This window comes from Dromiciops gliroides, chromosome 4 (genome assembly GCF_019393635.1).
Source record: "Dromiciops gliroides isolate mDroGli1 chromosome 4, mDroGli1.pri, whole genome shotgun sequence".
NCBI lineage: Eukaryota > Metazoa > Chordata > Mammalia > Microbiotheria > Microbiotheriidae > Dromiciops > Dromiciops gliroides.
The window spans coordinates 277,441,157-277,463,501 of NC_057864.1; the positions used below are offsets into that span (position 1 = coordinate 277,441,157).

A 22,345-nucleotide genomic window follows, 5' to 3' on the forward strand; every position below is an offset into this window, starting at 1 on the left:
AACTTAGGCCAACAGGATGTGAGTTACATAGAGTAACAAAGCGAGTAGCTATATTCACATATTTAGCATGTTAACCTAGCTAGTAGCTATTAACAGTAGTAGCTGAGGCAGTATTTAAAAAGTGAATCACTTGGATTACTTAGGTCAGTGGTTGTTTTTTTTTTTTCTAGCATGAATAAATATACTCTTTTTAGCAAAATATCAGTTCCCTACACAGTAGATTCTTGAATTATTTATGAAGTCTGAGCTCCATAGAACATAGTGAGAAAGAGTCATGGAAAAAGTTTGATCTGCAGTACTTTGGACCCAGTGGCTATGTACAGAGCAGTGTATGCCTCTGTGGCTTTGCCTTGAAGAGAAAACCTTTAAATGGCAGGCAAGCACCTGCTACCCACTTTTCTGTCTTCACCCGGCTCCACCTGCCAAGTTCCACTGTTTGCAGTCTTTGGGGGAAGAGAAGGAAGAGGAATATGTCATGGCAGGTGGTGCCTGGAACTGGCCACTCTCCTGGTTCCAATTCCTATTTTAGTCAAAGCTGCCGTAGAGCACACGGTCTGGGATAGGAGCAAGGAAGGGGCTGAACTGAGTGATTCTGACCTGACTGGGAATGCCTGGGAATGCCCAGAACAGTATCAGGACTTTCATCAACACCAGCACTGGGGCCACTGCCAATACTCCTCACCCAGGACTGTGCTTCTGCAAGAAATTTTGGCCAATGAACCCCTGAAGTTTTTTTTGGTTAATTTTTAATGTTTTGATATCTTTTGTTTTTACACCACAGTGAGTTTTGGATGTGTTTTCCACCTGCCCTGCCCCCGTACTCTTCTGGAACAAAAAACAAAACAAAACAAAAAAACAACCCCAAGCCCCCAAACCGATAGTTAAGCAAAAAGAATAGATAAAGTAACCTTGTCTGACAATTTATGCGACACTTGCAAAATGTCACTCACCTCATTGCTGAGAGGAGAAAGGAAAGTTTCATTTTCTGTTCCCGAGACCGTTTTTTTTTTGATCATCAGGTAAAAAACGAAAGTTTGAGAAGTTACAGTAATTTTTTCCCTTGGGGGTTATTTGTAGCAGCCCTGATACTGAAATTGAAAGTAGGAACTTTTCAGTAATTCCTATTTCTCTCTTGCTCCAGACACTATCCAGCCTCCCAAATTCCCCTTTCTTCTGAGGTACTTCTCTCATCTTTGTTTGGCTTTCACTTTCCTTTATCACTTTCTCTGTCCTGCACATCCTTCCTCCTGTCCACTTTCCTGCCTCAGGTAATACTAAATACTTGAATGGGAGTTGAGTTAATCCAGAAGACACTTTAAGTGAGCCTACAGAAATTAATTTTACATCTCAATACTTTAAGTACCAAAAAAAACCCCAAAACTTTGTCATTTTAGTCAGGTATTCAGAAGTCTGAAGAACATTAAATATAACAAAGGGATGATATAAGTAGCAGAATTACTGCACATACAGTCAACAACAAAAAAGCATGAGATTAATGATAGGATTTGGTTTTTGGCCTCTCCTTCTACATGGCTCCTTTAAACTCCTCAGAATAATGAAGGAGCCCTCTGCCTAGAGTCTTGAAGCCTGTCTGCTAGTCCCAGCTCTGTCAAGGTCACCTTGGGCAACTCTTTTGTCTTGGATTCAGTTTCTTCTCTCTGAAACTCAGATTCCTCATCAATGAATTGAAGGAGTTGAACTAGGAGATATGTAAGGGTCCTTCCATTTTCTCTGACCCCTCCCCACTTCCATTTGCCCTCTGTTTAATTAACTTGTTTCCATTAAGCAAGATTCCAAGAGAAATGAGTTCTATTTTATAAGTGTCAGGGGAGACTGGTATAATGGAAAGATCAATGGATTTGGAAGTAAAGGAGCTGCCAATTATCATCTGTGTGAGTTGGGGCAAATCTCCTAAGCTCTCTGAGATTCATTTTTCTCATCTGTAAAATGTAGAGACTGGGCTAGATGGCCTCCGAAGCCCCCTCTAGCACTAAATCTACAACTACATTGTTGTAGTTGAACTACACAAATATACATATGTGCTCGGGCGCACGTGCACACACACATGTACATATACACAAATGTATATATGCATATCTATATATGCATATACACACTGAACTTTGAGAAAAGCACTCCTTAATTTTTTCCTTTTACCATGTTTTTATTAGATGTACACATATTATAATGCTCTAGTTATTATATATGTTCTTTGGCATGGACCATAAAGCTATATTTGTTGTTTTTTTTTAAGTTAACATTTTAATTTTAGATCATATTCGTTTCCCAGTGTATTCCCCTCCCTTCCCTCAACCAGTCATCCCTCATAAAGTTAATGTTTTTTTTCTTTGTTTTTTTAGTGAGGCAATTGGGGTTAAGTGATTTGCCCAGGGTCACACAAGCTAGTAAGTATTAAGTGTCTGAGGTCAAATTTGAACTCAGGTACTTCTGAATCCAGGGCCAGTGCTTTATCCACTGCGCCACCTAGCCGCCCCTACCTATAACGTTAGTGTTTTAAAGGAGGAAAAAAGGTTAGAAAGGCTAACACATCTACCAAGTACATCAGTATGTGCTGTTAGAACTTTTAAAAAAATAAGCACACATACACATCTGAACATAAACATCTATCTGAGTGTTGTAACTTCCAAGGAGTTCACTTAGAAACACACACACACACATTCCATTAGTGCTACTACCATCACCACAAGCAAGTTTGGAGTTCCTCTTTTGGAATTGCCTGCAGAGTCAGGGCCCCTTTGTTTTGGACAGACTTCATCCTTTGAGGCCGGATTTGAGTTTTGGAGAGAAACAAAAGTCCTCCAGCCAAATCTGGTGAATAAAGTGGATGCCGATCAAGCCTGTCTAATGCCATTTTTGGTTTGGAGAAGTTGGAGTGGAAAATGATGTGTGATCCTAAAGTACTGAAACACTGTCGTCAGAGACTCCTAAACCATTCTGTATAAAAAGGACATACCTGCGGGTCTGAGTAATCTCACATTGTTTAGTTAACCAGAGGGTTATTGTTGGCTTATGTGACTTCACAAAACCTGTTTTCTTCTTTGTGTTCCCTTACCTTTTTGGCTTTAAGAGCTAATGCAAGATTGCTGGAAAGAATTAAAGGAGTTCTTATATGGGCTCCAGAAACCCAGCTTGTACCCCATCCGCACTGCTAAAACTGAAAATGTTTGACCCTTTCAGTACTAAGATTTCAGTACTGAGATTAAAACTTAAAATATATGTCTGAGTTTATAAAATCAGGTAGCAGACTGAGTATGTCAGTTTATCTTCCTTGAAATTGTCAGAAAGTAAAAATTCACTTTTTTTTTCATCCAGACTTCTTATTTCATCAGTGTAGGGAGCTGCTGGTGAAGAAATGCCCTCTGTGCATACAGATCAACAACTGTTATGAAACCTGTAATTTTATAGAGTGTTATATGGGCCACTAAGAGCTATAATAATGACTTGTCAGGGCTTACATGGCCAGTATGCATCAGAGGGAAGACTTGAACTCAGGTTTTCCTGATTCTGAGGCCTGGTCTATATCCACTAGGGCAGGCTGCCACACTTGACATCCACTTTTAGTTCATGCTGTACTAACATGTTTTATGAGTCTGTAAATTAAAATCCTTGAATGTGATGTTAGCAGACTACCATCTGTCCAGAATTCCTTGGGGGAGATGAGGATTCAAATGAACTAGTAAAAATCAGAATGCTAAGTGGGAGACAAAATATCTTGTTGTCTGTACAATCTTGGGTTATTCTTTGTGGGTAATTTATAAAATTACATCTGTTTTTCTTAACTTGTTTTTCTATTTCCTTGAGTGCCTTATTGTTATGAACATCATTTACTGTCTTCTATGTGCAAGGTACTAGGCTAGGTGCTGAGCAAATAGATATAGGTTACGGGTTTTGTGGCCAGTGACCCTCATTATAGACTCCCTCTTGTCTTCCCATTCCTCTTCCCTCTTTTTTTTTTTTTCACCATAGAAAAGTGCTAACTTTGACTCAAAGGTGATCTTCTGGATCATCAAGTATCTGGTACTACAGGTTTGAGGGTGAATGTACAAATAATATTTTACATGAAAAGCGTAGGATTGTAGGGAACCCGGAGATAAGTAACAGGGTTCTACATAAGAGGTAAACATTTAATTTTTTGATACATATGGATGGATGGAAAGAAAAAAAATGGAAGGAAGGGAAAGAAAGGAAGGAAGAAAGAAAAGCAGAAAATTAGATAGGTAGGTAGGTAGATAGATAGATAGATAGATAGATAGATAGATAGATAGATAGATAGATAGATAGATAGATAGGTATGTAAGTGGCTCCTGGGACTATTATTTCATTAGTACATTTGAGCAGAGAAGAAGTAAGGGAACAAGTATTTATTATGTGCCTAATATACGCGAGTCACGGTGCTAGGCACTTTACAAATATTATCTCATTAGAGTGTAATTGCACATTGTTTAGTTAAGTGTGTTTATTTGGAACTCCCAGTATGGAAACAAGCCACTGATGAAGATTGGCAATACATCTGTAGCTTCGAATCTATGTTGCATGAGAAGTTAAATGTCTCGTCCGAGAACACACAACTAGTGTATGTCAGAAGTCAGGACTGGAACTCAGGTCTTCTTAATTTCAAAGCCAGCTTTCTATCTACCATGCTTACTTTTATATTTACTTTGTATATGTTAATTTGCACACACATAATTGGATGTGTTAAGGATAAAATATATATAATTCACAAACATGAACACATAAAATTACTTTTAATTATAATTGAGGAAATATGAATTGTCAGGTCATGTGCCACATTCGTGTATCCTTCCTTTTCCCCCACTGTCAATAACAGCTTTCACCTTTGAATATCATGTAGCACTTTGTTCAGCACCCCTAAGACACTTATGATGTATTATTATCTATTGCAGTTGTTTCTATATGCATCTTATCCTCCTACTAGACTCTGTGTTCCACAAGGTCAGAAATAACATAATTTCTAAAATGTATGTTTCCCCTAGTGCCTGGAGTAGTGCTCTATATACAAAAAGCATCATTTTACATGAGGAGCTGGCCTTTTTCCTTACCAAGGCAGACATCTACATTACACAGTGACCCCTCATTCCATCACATCGTGTCCAGCAGATTGTTCCCTTCCTCATCCCCAGCCTCTTATTTATTTTCGCTCTCTCCTTGTCTGTTGGCTGCTTCCCTTCTGCCTGCAAACATGCTCACTGCCTCTATCCATAAAAAACAAACCCTCCCCAAACCCTCACTTGATCCATCCGTTCATCCCCACTAACTGTAATCCCATACTTCTCTGTTTTGAAGCTAACCTCCTTGAAAAGGCCATCTACTATAGGTACCTTGACTTCCTTTTCTCTCCCTCTCTTTTTAGTTCTCTACATTCTGACTTATAATCTCATCATTCAAGAGAAATTGCACTCTTCAAAGTTGCCAACTCTAATGGCTTTTTTTTTTCTCCCAGTCCTCATCATTCTTAACATCTCTGCAGTCTTTGACACCCTCTTGTCCTTGATAACCTCTTCTCACTACTTTTTCATGACACGATTCCCTCCCAGTTCTCCTACAGATGTCTGACTGTTCCTTCTCAGCCTCCTTTGCTGGATCTTTGTCCAGATCACATACTCCAGGCCTCTGTCCATGGCCCTCTTCTCTTCTTCCTCCATACTATTTCATTTGGTAATATCAGCTTCCATAGATTCAATGATCATTTATAGACTAAGGATTCTCATAACTACTTTTCCAGCCCTAACCTCTCTCCTAACCTTCAACTTACATCTCCAACTGCCTGTTAGGCATTTTGAATTGGATGTTCCATAGATATCTTAAACTCAACATGACCAAAACCAAACTCATTATCTTTCTTCAAAAACCTTCCCATGGAATTCTTAACTTTCCTATTACTGTCAAGGGCACCACCATCCTCCCAAGTCACCCAAGCTTGTAACCTAGTTGTCATCCTTCACTCCTCACTCTCTCTCCACCCCATATCCAATCTGTTGTCAAGTTGTCTATTCTACCTTCATAACATCTCTTGTATATGTCCTCCTTCTTCCCTCCTACTTGGCCACCAACCTGGTGCAGGCCCATATCACCTCACACCAACTATTGCAATAGTTTGCTGTTTGGTCTTCTTGCCTACAGTCTCTCCTTACTCAAGTCCATTCAGCAGTCAAATTAATCTTTTTTATGCACATGTTTAACCACGTTAAATCCCTTCTCAATAAACTGCAGTGGTTCCTGACTTACCTCCAGGATAAAACATAAAATCCTCTGTTTGATATTCAAAGTATTTCACAGCCTAGTTCCCTACTCCTATATTTCCAATCTTCATTTTTAAAATTTATTTTATTTTCAGGTCTGTATTCTCTACTTCCCATCTCTCCATTCCCCTTAACCCCCTTCCCTATTGAGAAAGCAAGAAAAACAAAACCTGTTATAGACACGTATAGCCAAAAAACCCTACTTGACTATTTTTTTAAGGCCTCAATCTACACTGACTTTTTCTTCTTTCTAGTCTTCTTATACTTTATTCTCTCCCCCATACTCTGTGATCCAGTGACTATGGTCTTCTCCCTGTTCACTCCCATCTCCAGGCTGTGGGTTTTTTCACTGGCTGTTCCTCATGTGTAGAATATTTCCCCTCTTAACTTCTGCCTCCTGTCTTCCTTCAAATTCTATCTTTTATGAAGAGGATTTCTTGATTCCTCTGATACTGGTACCTTCCCTCTGTAGATTATGACCATTTTATCTGGCATATATTTTGTTTATATATTGTTGTTTTTGTGTTTTCTCCCTGACTAGAATATGATCTCTTTGAGAACAGATTATCTTTTGCCTTTCTTTATGTCTTTGGTGCTTAGCACACTGCCTAGTACACAGTAGGCGATTAATAAATACTCATTGACAGACTGATTAATAAATGTTGGTTGGATTGAAATGAAATGATTAGAAAAAGGATACTAGCTATCATGATCCTAGTTTTATGTTTTTATACTATTGTAATTGTCCAGAGGATCTGATTATTATGGGACCGTGTGATCTATGAAACCATTTAACCTCTGTTTTCCTAGGAAGATAGGTAGGTGGCTCAGTAGATAGAGCACTAGGCCTGGAGTTGTATACACACATAGGTATGTATGTGTGTAGACATACACACGTATGTACACACATACATATATGTATATATACATATCTATCATCATCATCATCTCCAGTCACGAGTATCCATTATGCCTCCTTTCTTGTGCTTTCATCCCACATCTGGTCCAGATAGGATTTTTGGTTTTGTTTTTGTTTTGTTTTTGTTTTTAGTGAGGCAATTGGGGTTAAGTGACTTGCCCAGGATCACACACCTAGTTAAGTGTTAAGTGTCTGAGGCCAGATTTGAACTCAGGTACTCCTGACTCCAGGGCTGGTGCTCTATCCACTGTGACATCTAGCTGCCCCCCAGATAGTTTTTGATGTAATGCTTGCCTTATCTTAAGTGCGACATTATAATTCTATTATTATCTGATTCATGTAAAACTTTATATTCTGACTGGCTTCTTTGTAATACAACTGTTTGTAAAACTTGTTTGTAGCATAAGCTGCTTGTGCTTGAAGGAACCGACACTGGAGAATTCTATAAAGCTTGCTTGCTTATGGTCAGAACAGTTGGTAATTACATGTTTTTGATTACTTTATGATGCTTTGCTTTGTGATGCCAAAGGCTAATTAATTAGTTCAGGAGTATAACTTTTGCTGAAGTGCCCCTAGAAGTAAAAGCCTGAAGTTCAGATAGCCTTTTGTGTGACCTTGCCTTGTCAGTTTCAAGGCCAGATCAGGATCCTAATGCCAATGAATTCTAGACATTGTGTCTGCCAGCCACATGGCTGAGGATCCCACCACTTTGTGGAAGGCCATTAGCTTCTGTGCGCACACACGTCTGCTTGCTGTGCCACAAAGATCTGCATTGTGATTGGAAATCCAGGGGCCCAGAGTGATTACCATGAAAGTGCATCTGTTCCTCTTGAACATAATCAATTAACAACCTGAGTCAGGCAAACAGGGAGTAACAACTTCTTGCTTGGCTCAAGCCTGAATCTTGAATAATAGCCCTATTGGAGTAGCTAGACATGGCTGAAATACCAACACATTGCTGGCTCAGTCAGACCAGAAAACTATAAAAGCAAAATTAAAGGGTTTCCTTTTGTTGGATTAGGGAACTTTATGGTAGTGTCCTACAGCTAATCGTTTTCTCATATTTGACATAGCATGGGGTCATATAGGGACAGCTAGATATCTCAGTGGATAGATCTGGGCTTGGAGTCAGGAAGAGCTGAATCTGAATCCAGCTTCAGACACTTACTAGCTATGTGACCCTGGGCAAATCACTTAACCTCTTTTTGCCTTAATTCACTGGAAAAGGAAATGGCAAACCACTCCTGTATCTTTGCCAAGAAAACCTCATGAACAGTATGGTCCATATATCATTTATGTTTTCAAAGTACTTTCATGTACATTAAAATCCAGCAATGTTTTGAGATAGGTTGGACAGTTTTCATTATCTCCATTTAATGGATAAGGACACTGAGGCACAACATAGAATAGTGACTTGCCCATAGTTACATTGCTTATTAGTAGCAGTACTGACTCTGGAACTATGACTCCTATATTGAGTAAACAGAAATTAATGTTGTTGCGATCCTACATGTCAATCAACAAAGGGCTTTTGAATCTGTAGGCTTTTTCAGAAGATAAGAGATGGAATTATTAGTAAGAAGTTAGATGATGAGTTCCAAAGGAGACAAGTGAACAATGACTAGGACACCAGAAGTCAACCAGTCATTTTGTGACCTTATTCTTGCCACCTGTTTCCTCATATAAGACATATATATGTGTGTGTGTGTGTGTGTGTGTGTGTGTGTGTGTGTGTACTTATGATTTATTTCCTGAGTGCACCAATATGAGTTTTATCCAGTAAAAACAGAGAATATTCTTAAAAATGTTGAGCATGCTATAATTCTTTAATTATAAAAGAAAGTAAAAAGAATATTATATGGTGAAAAGGGCATTGAACATGAAGTCACAAGACATGGCTTTGAATTCTTGCTCTCTGACACTTAATAGCTGTGTGACCTTGGGCAAGTCTTTTAACCTTTTTATGTCTCAGGTTTTTTTATCTGCAAAATAAAGGGATTATCAGATTAGATGACCTCTAAGGTTCTTTTCATTTCTAGATCAATGACCTATTGCAATTTGATAGATAGATAGACAGACAGACATATATTTGTACCTTGGCACAATGGAAAAGAGGACATTGTTTCTGAAGTCAGGGAACTTGGGCTGAATTCCACCTCTGATATTTATTACTTGTGATCTTCGGTAAATCTAATCTCTGCAAAATGAGGGGGTTGGATTAGATGCTTCTAAAGTCCCTTCTAGCTCTAGCTCTATGATCTCATGGATCCTGTATACTGAAAGGTAATGTTTCTCCTTTTTTCTTGATTTCATCTTTAATTCTTTAAAAAAAACTCTATATATTTGACATAGGTGTGGCACAATGGATAGAGCACTGGGCCAGGGAGTCAGAAAAACCTGAGTTCAAATCCAGCTTCGGACATTTTCTGGCGGTGTGACCTTAGGCAAGATACTTACTTTCTGCCTCAATTTTGTCATGTATAAAAATGGGAATAAAAAAATAGCACCATGGTTGTTGTGAGGAGCAAATGAGATAATAGTTGTAAAGTGCTTAGCACAGTGCTTGGCACATGGTAAGTGCTATATAAATGTTAGCTATTATTATTGTCATCGTTATTATTAGTTTAGTTGTTGAGTAAGGATTGTCATCTTTTGCACGGTATCAAGAACCCCATGAGTAGCATTGACTTCCAGGCAATTTGTCCTGCTTCCACCAGCATTGTCCAGAGGAGCAACTCCAGTGGAGATATGACTGGGTACTAGATCTGCAAGTGATTCAGCCTTCACCTCCTCTGTAGTCACCTTTTCTAAAGCCCTAGAAAACAAAGATCCAGCCACCAAAATCTTTAGTATTATCAAATGGTTCAATGGAAAAAATGGGCATAGTTTTTTTATCAATTAAGAGGACACTCAGGTTGTGTTTGTATGCCAGCCTTATCTTCCCTCTTTACTCCAGCCAAACTGAACTACTTGCCATCTAGAACAATATACCTTCCCATCTGCAATAAGAACCATTGAGCCTTTCCAGCAACTCTGCTGAAAAATTATCCTACATGTTCGTCTCCCTCTATTACAATGTGAACTTTTCCAAGCAGGGATTGTCTCAATGTTCTTTCTATTTTTATCCCCAGCACTTAGCACAGTGCCTTTGCATACAGTATTTAATAAATGCTTTTTCATTTATTTATTCACTCTCACTCACAGAACTATTCAGGCTATAGCATCCCAGTCAGTAAGTGTGGGGAAAAGTCTTCATCAACAGACGTCAGTTGCACATAGCAACATGACTCTAAATGACATCTGCATGAGAAGGGTGGCTGCCAAAGGGGGGTGCCTTTTATATTACAGTTTATGAATTGTGGGTATGTCTGTGACACACAGACTACATTAGATGGCCCTTGAGATCAGAATCCAGCAACTTGTTACCAAGGCTACATGACTTTACACAGAACTAGGAAGTTCCATCATTGAAACCTTTGGAGACTTGGGTATGGAAATTAAAATGAGAATTAGATGGGGGTGGGAAGAAAATGAAATTTTACCAACATCAAGTCAGTTAGATGGGGAAAAGCAGGAGGAAAAGAGCACCTGTTAGAAACCAGATTATAGCCTGTCAAAAGCTGTAGCATGTGTTCCCTTCATTTCTTTCACTTTCACTCTTGTCTGTTTGGTGATGGGAAGAGAATAACAGCACTGAGGAAAAGATGTTCACGTGCAGGAATGAAGGGGAAAGAGGCACCGTAATTTTACTGAATTACATAGGCTCCTTTGCCCAGGTTTAGAACAGGTTTGGGTATTTGCTTGATGGTTATGAAAATGGATGTGAATTTTGCAGTAAAGAATGGGGAAAGAAGAATTTCCAGAACTGTGAAATTGGCTTTCTCTAAAATTCCCACTACAGTTCAGTACTAGATACACCTGTAACCTTCTACACATGGTATTATGGCTTTAGAATCAGAAGTCCTGGGCCTGAATCCCAGCTTTTCCACTTTACTGAGTGACTTTTCTGCTTCTTGGGCTTCAGATTTCCTCTTCTGTAAAATGAAATGGGCTGGAGTGGGGTAGGCTAGGAGGAATGGACAAAACGACTCATTTCATCTCTAAAACCCCACAATTCTATGATTCTACAATCCTTTCTTCTTCACTTTTTAAAAACAGTCATTATTCATAGGACTAAAACACTAATATTCTCTCTTTCTGTGGAAGTCTATACACATACATACATATGTACATATGTAATACACACATATGTATTTGTACATGTAAATAGACAATGAACTGAACCCAGAATTGAACAGAATGGAATGATTTGACTGGAATACTTCAAAGTTCTTTTCAATGGCTTTAAGCTTTTCTTGAAATAAAGGCCCATATTTTAATACCAATATTCTTTTAGTGATATTGTATGACTTTGAGTCATAGAACACTATGACCCGTGAAAAACTGATATTGAGAATTCCCTTGTGGGGCTATGAAGAAGCCCATGGCAGGCATGAGCAGGCTGTAACACATAACACTGAAGGATTTATGAAGAAGTGATTTAAGAGTTGTCATCAAAGAAAAGTATAATTGAGTACTCTTTACTGAAGGGAACCCTCTAAAAGATGTAGCAAAGACAGTTCATGAAAACACTTTTTAACAACACTTTTTTGTGACTTACTTCCCATCCGTGTGAGAGGAGTGGCTGTTACAGGATAAAAGCTGGTCTTAAAAGATTAGAGGGTGTGCTGGTGTTAGCTGCCAAGATTTCAGGCACATAAAAGGAGATCCAGTCATGAGATGTTTTCAGAGATGAAGAAACCAACCTGGCATCTGGACGAAATATAGGCCAGTACACAGACAGGAGTAGTAAGTCTGACCCTCATACAACCCTCTTACAAGCATGGCAGAAGCCGAAACGAGGAACAGTAGGAATGGGACAATATAATCATATGACACTGTATGTTCGAACCAGTCTACTTAAGGTTAATTATCATCCATAGAAAAGAGACTATGGGATTGTCTGTGTTTCATTAAAATGATGTCATTAGCTCTTGTATTAAGAGAAGAGGGAAAGTTGTCTCTGGGGTTTCATGAGGAAAGGTGGATATTTTTTCCATTTACCATAATAAAGGGCATGAGAAAAACATGTATTAGGAAAAACATTGGGAAAAGGTTGTGATGATTTTGTAAATTAAATATGGCAGAACCAGTTGAAATGAAACCTTTTTTTTTTTTGAGGGGCAGTGAGGGTTAAGTGACTTGCCCAGGGTCACACCCTAGTAAGTGTCAAGTGTCTGAGGTCAGATTTGAACTCAGGTACTCCTGAATCCAGGGCCAGTGCTTTATCCACTGCGCCACCTAGCTGCCCCCTAAAATGAAGCTTTTAAAAATATATTTTTTAAACTGTATAATTGGAAAAGGTCATATAGTGAGAGTGATAACTCATATACCCCACTGATGTCCTCATGATGTCAAGAGAACGTGAGGTAGGCTCCCAGTGGGTTAACCCTCTATAGGAGTAAATTAGTGAGATGACATGAAGATTTCCCTCAGGATGAATAGAAATGTATGGATCGTGATCTGCATCCTTGGAGGGAATACCTATGTCAATGAATTTGAGAACCATTGGAGTACTGTAGTATGTATTTGTTTATGTGTTTATGTATATATAAATAGATATACATATATGTGTGTGTACATACAAAAAATTTCCATTTATGTGAAAAGTTGGGAATATGAATCTCACCAAAAATATTCTGAGAGTTCTGATATATGGTTTGCTAATTCTCCAGAAATTAAGCCATAATCCATAATACTAAAATAAAATACATAACATTAAAACTATACTAAAGATTATTTCATTTTTTGACTATTCAGGAGGTACCTTAAAATATTATTGTCATTGGGTTATTATGTCATGATTTTCATAGTACTTTACTATAAATGTAGATGAAAAGGGTTTAGTAGCGTAAGGGCCAAATTTTAATTGGGTGGCTCGCTGTACTATTGGAGTTCAGAAAATAATGAGGGACCTCTAGGTCCAAAATTTCCTCCCTTCCAAACTGCCTTTTTTAGTTATTTCTCCCAGACTAATAAGAAAGGAGATTAACAGCCTCTTTTCCACAAACAAACTAGGTTTTATTAAAGGGAACAAAATTTACAACACAGGTGAAGTCAATAAAGCCAGGGACAAAATAAGGAAGGAAATAGGGGAAGAGAAAAACAAATAAGCTCCCTCGCTCTAGCAAAGACTGACTCAAACCCCAAACTTGCTTGATGCTCATCTAGCTCAAAGAGCTGGCCTCACTTCCACTCACCACCACCTTGGGTCCATGGTTTTTCAATGAGAGTCAGCTGTGCCATCTCTCTCCAGTTCACTCCGAAGCTCTCTCACACAGCTCCTCTCTTTCCCGCTTTTTTGCCTCTCCCACAGGAAGGAGAGGTTCTTAGCCATGCTGAGTCTCCAATTGGTTCAACATACCCCCTGGGCTGTCTCCATTATAATTTGGCCAGGCCACTGTGGGCATGGGGAACTACTAGAGGAGGCTTAGATACTTAGTTGTTCTTTTCTATAATCCCTTCAAGTACACACCCATCTTCTCTAGGCTTTTTCGAGATTACATCTTTTCAGTCTGACCATAATGAAGCAAAGATGGGGTGATGGAAACCCCAAATTACAATTAATTTCTTACAGTAGGTTAGTTTGATTACAGAAACTAGGACTTAAACCTAGAAATTACTTTAAAAATGAATTATTATGTTTATTTTCTTCAACATATGAACATGTTATCTGAATTTTTCAGTTGTTTGGACTTAAGATAAATGGTGATTAGCTGTATTTGGTTTTTGCCTCTGGTTATTAATTCACTGGCAAAAAGGATATTAGTTTCCTTTCTCCATCCCCTTAACTGTCCTGGTATTTCTCCCTTATGGTATTTGAGAGGCAGGATTTGTGATGTACAAGAAAATTAAGGATGAATGACAGGTATGGGAAGATGTTAATATACATGTGCTCCAATTTTATCACCATGTACATATCTTTTTCAATTACTTTTTATCATAGTTTATAACTGTTGTGACTTCATGAAGAGATATATTAGGGCAAATTTTGGGGATAATCAATATTTTATTTTGACTAAAAGAAAGGTCTGGTACTTAATAAATGTATATACCTTTCTGCATTCTAGATATGTACTGGTCTACAGGATCAGACAGGAAAATAATCCAGGAAAAATTTTCTGACATAATTCTTACCACTTGCAAGCAATCTTAAGACTACATAAAGGAGTTAACAAATTAGATATTTGTAGAAGCCTAATTTACAAGTAGTTTTTCCTTACAAAAAATAGCATGAAAATAGAAAAATATATTTGATAAATAGAATCCACAGAAGAATAGAATCCATGTTCAAATTTGTGTTAATAAGTATATATAACATGTGGAAATAAATATACATTTAAAAATTTTATATCTGGCTTAAACTAGTAGGACAAAATGTTTTGACCAAGCCTAAATTCACGACTTCAAAGTTTGGACATAATTCACTCATTGTCAACATCAAATGATTAGAAATGAGATAGTGCTCACTAGGAAATACTTAAGAATTGAGGGAATGTACAGATACAATGATTCGAATATTTAAAATTAAGGCATATTATTCAAATGTCAAAATTTCATACTCTCACTAAAGACTATTAGAATTTGAGAAATTGGTAGTTGATGGGGCTGAGAACCTAAAAATTCAGATTTATGCGAATTTTGAAGACAGTGAATGTAGAAAAATTCCATGCAAATATCTTACAAAATGGTAAATATCATGGTACAATTACAATAATAGTAATAGGTAGCATTTACACTTGAAGATTTGCAGAGCTTTTTATATGTTATCTCATTTGATCCTCACTTTGTACTTTGAATTCACTGAAGCATGGGAAGACTTATATAAACTTTTTACACCTATAACTCTTTGATCCAGTGATGTGGTCTCCTGGCTGTTCCAGGAACAAGACACTACATCTCTCAGCTACAGGCATTTTCTCAGGCTGTTTCCCATGCCTGGACTGTACTGTCTCCTCAGATTAACCAAGCTTTTACTGGAAACCTTCCCCAGTTTGCCATTTATCTTGTAGATAACTTGCTTTGTATATATTTGTCTATATGTTGTCAGACTGTGAGCTCCTTGGGTGCAGGGACTGTCTTTTGTGTCTTTGTATCCCCAAAACTTAGCACAGTGCCGGAAACATAGTAGGCACTTAATAAATGTTTATCAATTGTTTGATTACAAAGAGAAGTAAGCAGAACCAATGAAATGATATACACAATGAATGTAAAGAACAAAGGAAAACAAAAAAAAAAACCTGAATACTGTGTAATTATAATAATCAAGCTTACTCCTAAATAGAAAACACACTTCCTCTCTTGTTTGGCAGGGGATAGGGTAATGAGAGTGGGACATTACATATACTGTTATATTTGGTTAATGTGTTGGTAATTTTTAATAAACTGTTTTTTCCCTCTCAGTTATTCTTTCTTTTAAGAGGATGGCTCCTTTGATGAGGGTGGAAGAGGGAGAGGTGTATGTTTAGACAGTAAGATAATATAAAAAACGATATAGGAAATTTAAAAAGAAAAAGGAATTAATTACTTTACTCCCAGTGTTTGCAAAATTTTCCATAGCCAAAAAACCCCAACCAAACAAAACAAACAAACAAACAAAACAAAAAAACATGTTGAGGGGAAGGGCAGGAATCAGAAGAAGCCACCAGCTGCCAAAGTGACTTTGATAATATCTGAGAGATTAAGATAAAGGACAGACTGCCATCACAAATTCAAAGTTTTACACCTTAAATATAATAGTTTTTCCTTTTTTAGAATATTGGTTCTTTCCTAAATTTGATTGACAAGAAGAAAATCCTAATCACAAAAGATTAGCTTAGAAATTTGTAAGTAATCTAGACTCAATAAACATATCCAAAGGTAATATAAATAAAACGAGCTAGCTTTGGGAGTCTTTAAGGTGTGTGAAATAACCTATAATTTATGTTTTATTTTTATAATCATGTTAAAATTTTAAATAAAAAGCTTAGAAAGTATAAAATTCCTGGGTTCAAATCCTGCCACAGACTTTGGCTGTGTGTGACCCTGGGGAATTCACTTAATCTCTGTCCCTCAACTTCCTCATCTGTAAAATTGTCCTTTCTAACTAAATCCATGATCTTTTCTTTCTTGTGGGAGAAATAGCTTTAATCATTCCTTTCTATTATTATTTATACCTCCGAAAATCCTCTTCTCTATATTTGCTTTTACTTTCTATAATGACAAGGGATGCGTCACATACACTGTGTGTTCATTCTTGAGTACTTTCATCTGTTTTCTCATTCATTAGTAGCTCCACAGGTTTATACTGATAAATTACATCACCACTTTTAGGACAAGGAATGTTTTGCTTTTGCTTCACTGTATTCTGTTTGAACATGAACTCAAAAGGTGTACTGAAAAATTAATCTTTTCCTTCAGCACCTTCTCATTTACTCATCAGATTGTATTGCCTGTGTCAATAGTAAGGAATTGGATTCGGAAGTTTTTGTTTGTAGCATGAATTTTTCATGGTGAACCACAATATTTCTCATGTGCTTTGGATCTTAATTTTATCTGTCAATGAATGTAAGAATAATAATATATAATGCAGAGTGTCACATACATTTTATTTTTTAAAATGAGTTTTTATTGAAATATTTTTGTTTTTATACCACTTTTATTTCCCAGCCTATCTTCCTTCCCCGCCTTTCCTCCTCTTCCCAGAGTCATCCCTTAAAACAAAGAATAAAAAGGGTGTGTTGTATGTGTATGGCAAGGGGAGGTGGGAACTGTTCAGCAAAACCAATATATCAAAGAAGTTTGAGTTTGTATGTGGTATTTCATACGCATTGCCTCCCCTCTGTAAAGAATTTGGGAAAGGGATATTTTTGTATCTATTCTTTGGGGCCAAGCTTTCATTTTTAACTTTGTAACTTTGATTATTTTGTTGTTCTTTCCATTTCCATTTCCATATACACAATCAATGTGTATATTGTTTTCCTTATTCTGCTTATTTTACCCATTTCCTATATCTTCCCATGTTTCCTGGTATTCATCATATTCACTATTTCTTACAACACAGTAATGCTCCATTTCTCATACACCAAAACTGTTTTGGTCATTCCCAACATCAATGGGCATTTATTTTGTTTCTAGTTTTTTGCAACTACAAAAAGTATTCCTATTAATATTTTGGTGTATACAAATAGCAACACATATAGCAGCAGAACCTCTGGGTCAAAGAAAAAACATTTTAATCACTTTCTTCCCATAACTCCAAATTGCTTTCCAGAAGGATTAAGTCTGAGAGCCCTACCAACAGTGCAGTAGTGTGTCCATCTTTTTAGAAACCCTCCAAAACTGACTTTCCATCTTTTGTCATCTTGGCCAGTTTGATGGTTGGAAGGTGAAACCTCTGAGTTGTTTTGTGCCTCTCTTTATTCTTTATAATTTTGCAACATTCATTGTCACTTGTATTGTGGCAGTTCTTTACACCTACATTGTTGTAGTCATTGTGTTTATTATATTCCTGCTTCTGGTTACTTCAGTTTGCCTCAGTTCATTTTAGTCTTCTCATGCTCCTCTAGTCTTCCTCAAGTTTGTCCAGTCTTACCAAACAGCAATATTCTATTTACATGCCTTGATATGTTTAGGCATTCCTCAGTTGATGGGCAAACTGCTCTGTTTCCAGTTCTTTGCTACCACACTCACAAAAAAATGCTGCTATAAATATTTTGGTGTATGTGGAAGCTCCCCTGCCCTTTTTCAGATCTATTGCCTCCTTTGGATATGTGCTAGTGAAGTCTTTGGGTGAAAGGGTATGAGCATTTTAACCCCTTACTTTGCATAATTCCAAACTGCTTTCTAGAATGTTATGTATTTTATAAAAGTGCGCCTAACTACTATATGGGAGAAGCATGGTACAGGGAGAAAAGCATGAAGTTGGACGTGCAGAACTTAAATTTAAATACTGCCTTTGCTACTTACTTATTATTAGGGAAATTACTTAATCTCTCTGGGTCTCAGTTTCCACCTCCCAAAAGTGAGGCTGATGGGCTGAATGACCTCAAATGGCCCTTCTAACTTCACGTTGGTTGATGCAGCTGGTGAAGTTAGAAAATCAGTGGCTGCCATCATTTTATCATATGAGAGCCAGGGAGGAATGGGTAGTGAGGAGACTGTCAGGACTGGAATATAATATGATACAATGAGTTTGAATCCTACCTCAGACATAGCTGCATGACCATGAGCAGATCTCTTTACCTCAGAACCTCAATTTACTTCATGTCCAAAATGAGAATAATACTTCCACTACTTACCTCACAGGAGGGTTGTGAGAAATGCATTTGGAAAACCTTAAATTGCTATATAAAAGGAATTATTATTACCTAAGGCTATAGTATTTTCTTTCCTGTCTAGGTTACAGAGGACTTAAAAAAAAAAACGGTTTTTGGCTTACTGTTCTTGAAGAAGACTGGATTAAAATTATGTCTAGAGCTATCTGGAAATGTGTAAGGGACATTGGGATTACATAACTAGTTTGTGGCTAACACTATTAGCCTGTAGGCAGGTGGGTGAATGGAGAGAGTGAAAAGAGTGTAGTAAAAAAAAAAAAAGACATAAGAGAGTGAGTGCAAAATTGTATTGAACTTGTTTGTATATTCGTTTTAGATAATGAGCAAGAGATGAAAGTTACTCATAATTCCTGCTTCCAGAATTACTTGTTCAGTGAGGGCAGCTAAAGGAAGGTACTGGTTTTACCCAGTTATAATAGAGGAGTGATCCTAGAAATGTTAGTGTGATTTGGAAATAAAACACTCAAATATTACAGGATATTTTTCTCTTGCTCACACTTATAACTCCATAAGCTAGAACTGGTCTTCATACTAACCTTCAATTGTACCCTAATGAATGGGAAGGATTGTGAGTCTTCAAAGGAGGCATTTGGTTATTTGTGTGCCTGACTGGGGGGAGGGAGGGCAGCTAACTTTTTATACTCTTCATACTTGCTCTACTATATTACAGGACTTTTCAACAAGAGGAAGTGATAAAATGACACGAAGAAGTTAAAGACTAGCTTTCCTCATTATCTTTAATTCTGAATTAGATTTTATGATTCAAACATGAACAATAAAACAGAAACAGGAGTATTTTTCATATGGTAACAGATTTTCTTCTCCACTTTACATAGGGTTGAAGCTCTGAGAGAAGCAGCATCTGCTGTAGAACAAGAAAAAGAAATTCTCCTAGAAATGATCCATTCTATACAAAACAGCCAAGAAATGAGACAAATCAGTGATGGTAAGAATTCTTTCCCAAAGCTACATCATCAATATTTATTAAACACTTGCAGTGTGTAAGTAGTTCCTTTCATGTGTGTCTGAATAATAAAAAAATACATTTATCTTTCATATGAAGTTCTGATTTAACTAAGGAATTTAAGCCAAATATGGCTATTAGTACTTTTAACCTCAAACTTTTTTCTACCAGTTGAGTTGCTGTAGAAATCTAAGCCGATACAACAGTTAAAACCAGTGAGGGAATTCTCAACCTGGGAAGAGGGCCACACCAGAAATACATTGCATGACCTTTGGTGAGAGTGTATTGGGTTTCAGTAGAAAATGTGAGCTCTAACTTTTTATTACATTAAGGCCTCACTTATGTGATGGTTAGTCTTCAATCAAACTCAAACTTCAAGACCTTGAATTGGAAGCAAATGAAAAAGGCCCCCCCCCCCCCAAAAAAAAAACTGGCACAAAATCCCTGCCCACACTAAATTGGTGCACTTTTCTCTCAAGGCTCTTCCATATATCTTTGTTCATTTAAAATACAGACCTTAACATGAATTGGAGTGTGATCATCTGTTTTACTTGAGTATACTTATTTTCTATAAAAGTGGGTTTCTGTTTTGGGAAGGGATAGATGCCTCAAAAGAACATCTATAAATACAAAAACTAGAAATTCAGAAGGGGCACACAAACCGGACAATTTTGTTACCACCATGTTAAATTCTGTATGCACTTTTAAACATCAAACTGTACATAAAAGAAGTCTAATTTCATATACTATCTTTTTTGTTTTTTGCATATTAGAATTCTGTATTTGTTAATATTTGTAAAACTTATAATAAAAATAACATAAACAAAATAAAAAATAAAGTTTATTGATTAGAAGCTCAGAAATAATATACAAATAATAAGTAAAAATATGAAAAAGGAAAGGAAGAAGGGGGGAAAAGCCAAAGAAAATTAGATCAGTTATGAGGTGGAAAAGAAAAAGAACAATTAATGTAATAATGTGCCCTTAGTATAAAAATACAATGTGACTCTTTAGTTTGACTTGTTTTTCAAAGAGAATTGAATAACCTGACTCAGTCCCCTTATGGCCAATGGTAAATGCACATTTGTGAGCTCAAAAATGAGGGTTGGGTATGCAGACCAAGTTAATTGAATCATATACACATTGAATATACAGTTTTGGTCTCAAATGTATTTTATAACAATCAACTCGCTTATTACTCCAGACAAGCAGTTAATAAAATATTGAAATAAAGCTGTGAAATAGAGACAGACAGCTCATATTTCCTTGTGAGTAATTATGTGCTAGATTATTTCCTCACCATTGCTCCTGCCACCCACCTTGCCTAGATTCTACCTACCAGACTCAGCTAAACCACTTGCTTCTTTCTTTGATCTTCTATCTGGAAATAATAGGGTGACTTTCTGGATAGTATGGTCTCCCTTTTAACCACATGCTATAATTTTTCCAGCAAATTCTGAATCCTTTAATTGTACATAATGGTCCTTATCTCCCACAATATTAAGATCCCTTTGGTTAGCCTTCTCCTTCTCCTCTCTCCCATTTATCAAGTTGTTTTTAAATTTAATTTTTTTGTTATAATGAAGTTGACAAATACCAACAAACATGATCATTTTCATGTAAAAGAATAGAAGATTACATATGAAATAATTAATCTCCATTATGTCCAATTTGTTTCCTTTAAAAAAACTATATTTTAATTTAATTTAATTATAATTTAATTTAATTATAATTTAATTTAATACCTTGGTTTAAAAGCTATCTTGTTTATCTGTTTCCCTTTGAATCATTCTGTTCTCTTTTGTTTGTAGTTTTAAAAATGCTTCCCTGAATCTCTTTTCTTCTTTTTTTTGGACATTATCAGTAGCCTCTTTTTCCTCTACCCCGCCTCTCCAATTTTTTTTTAAAAACCTCCCTTATAACAGCTAATCATAGTAAAGCAAAACTAATGTATATAATGGCCGTGTCCAATAAATATATCTCACTTAACACCTTTAGACCTCTTCTGACAGGAGGTTTAGCATCATGTTTGATCACTACACTGTCAGAATTCTCAAATCTTTAAAAGCTGCTTTTCCTTACAATGTTGTAGTCATTGTCTAAGTTGTCTGGGTTCTGCTAATTCCACTTTGCATCAGTTTCACACAAGTCTTTCTAGGTTTCTCTGAAGCCATCCCTTTCATTACTTCTTAAGGCAAAGTAATATTCTATTACATTTATATTCCCTAATTTGTTCAGCTATTCCCCAATTGACAGGCACCCCAGTAGTTTCCTATTCTTTGCTGTGATAAAAAGTATTGCTATAAATATTATATTCTTGTTTTGAGTAAATATGTTTCAGATTCATGTATACACTCTTTTTTGTTTGTTTTTGCGGGGCAATGAAGGTTAAGTGACTTGCCCACGGTCACACAGCTAGTAAGTGTCAAGTGTCTGGGATCGGATTTGAACTCAGCTCCTCCTGACTCCAGGGCTGGTACTTTATCCATTGTGCCACCTAGCTGCCCCCCATTTATCCACTCTTAATGTAAAACCTTGGGAGTCTCTATAGGTTTTTCCTGTTATCTTCAGGTAAAATTTATAAATAAATTATTCCAGAGAATTTATCCCACTTTCCTGTGACCACCTTTTGTAATCCATTTTATTTAACATCTCACGAAATCTTAAGAGTTGTAGGGAATTTCAGAGAAAAGTGAATCTAACCCTACCTAAATCATGACTCTTATCTACATCATCTCAGCAAACAGATATAACCAGTTGCTGTTTG

The 22,345-nt window shown here is 36.8% G+C and overlaps 1 protein-coding gene across 1 annotated transcript in view; it reads left to right on the forward strand.

Moving 5' to 3' along the window:
- Nucleotides 1–22,345, forward strand: part of BAG2 (BAG cochaperone 2) — a 39,422-nt gene that overhangs the window by 11,446 nt on the left and 5,631 nt on the right. Inside the window, exon 3 of the mRNA XM_044005577.1 lies at nt 19,451–19,560. Within this exon, the coding sequence (XP_043861512.1) occupies nt 19,451–19,560 (110 nt within the window). The remainder of the gene's footprint in view (nt 1–19,450; nt 19,561–22,345) is intronic.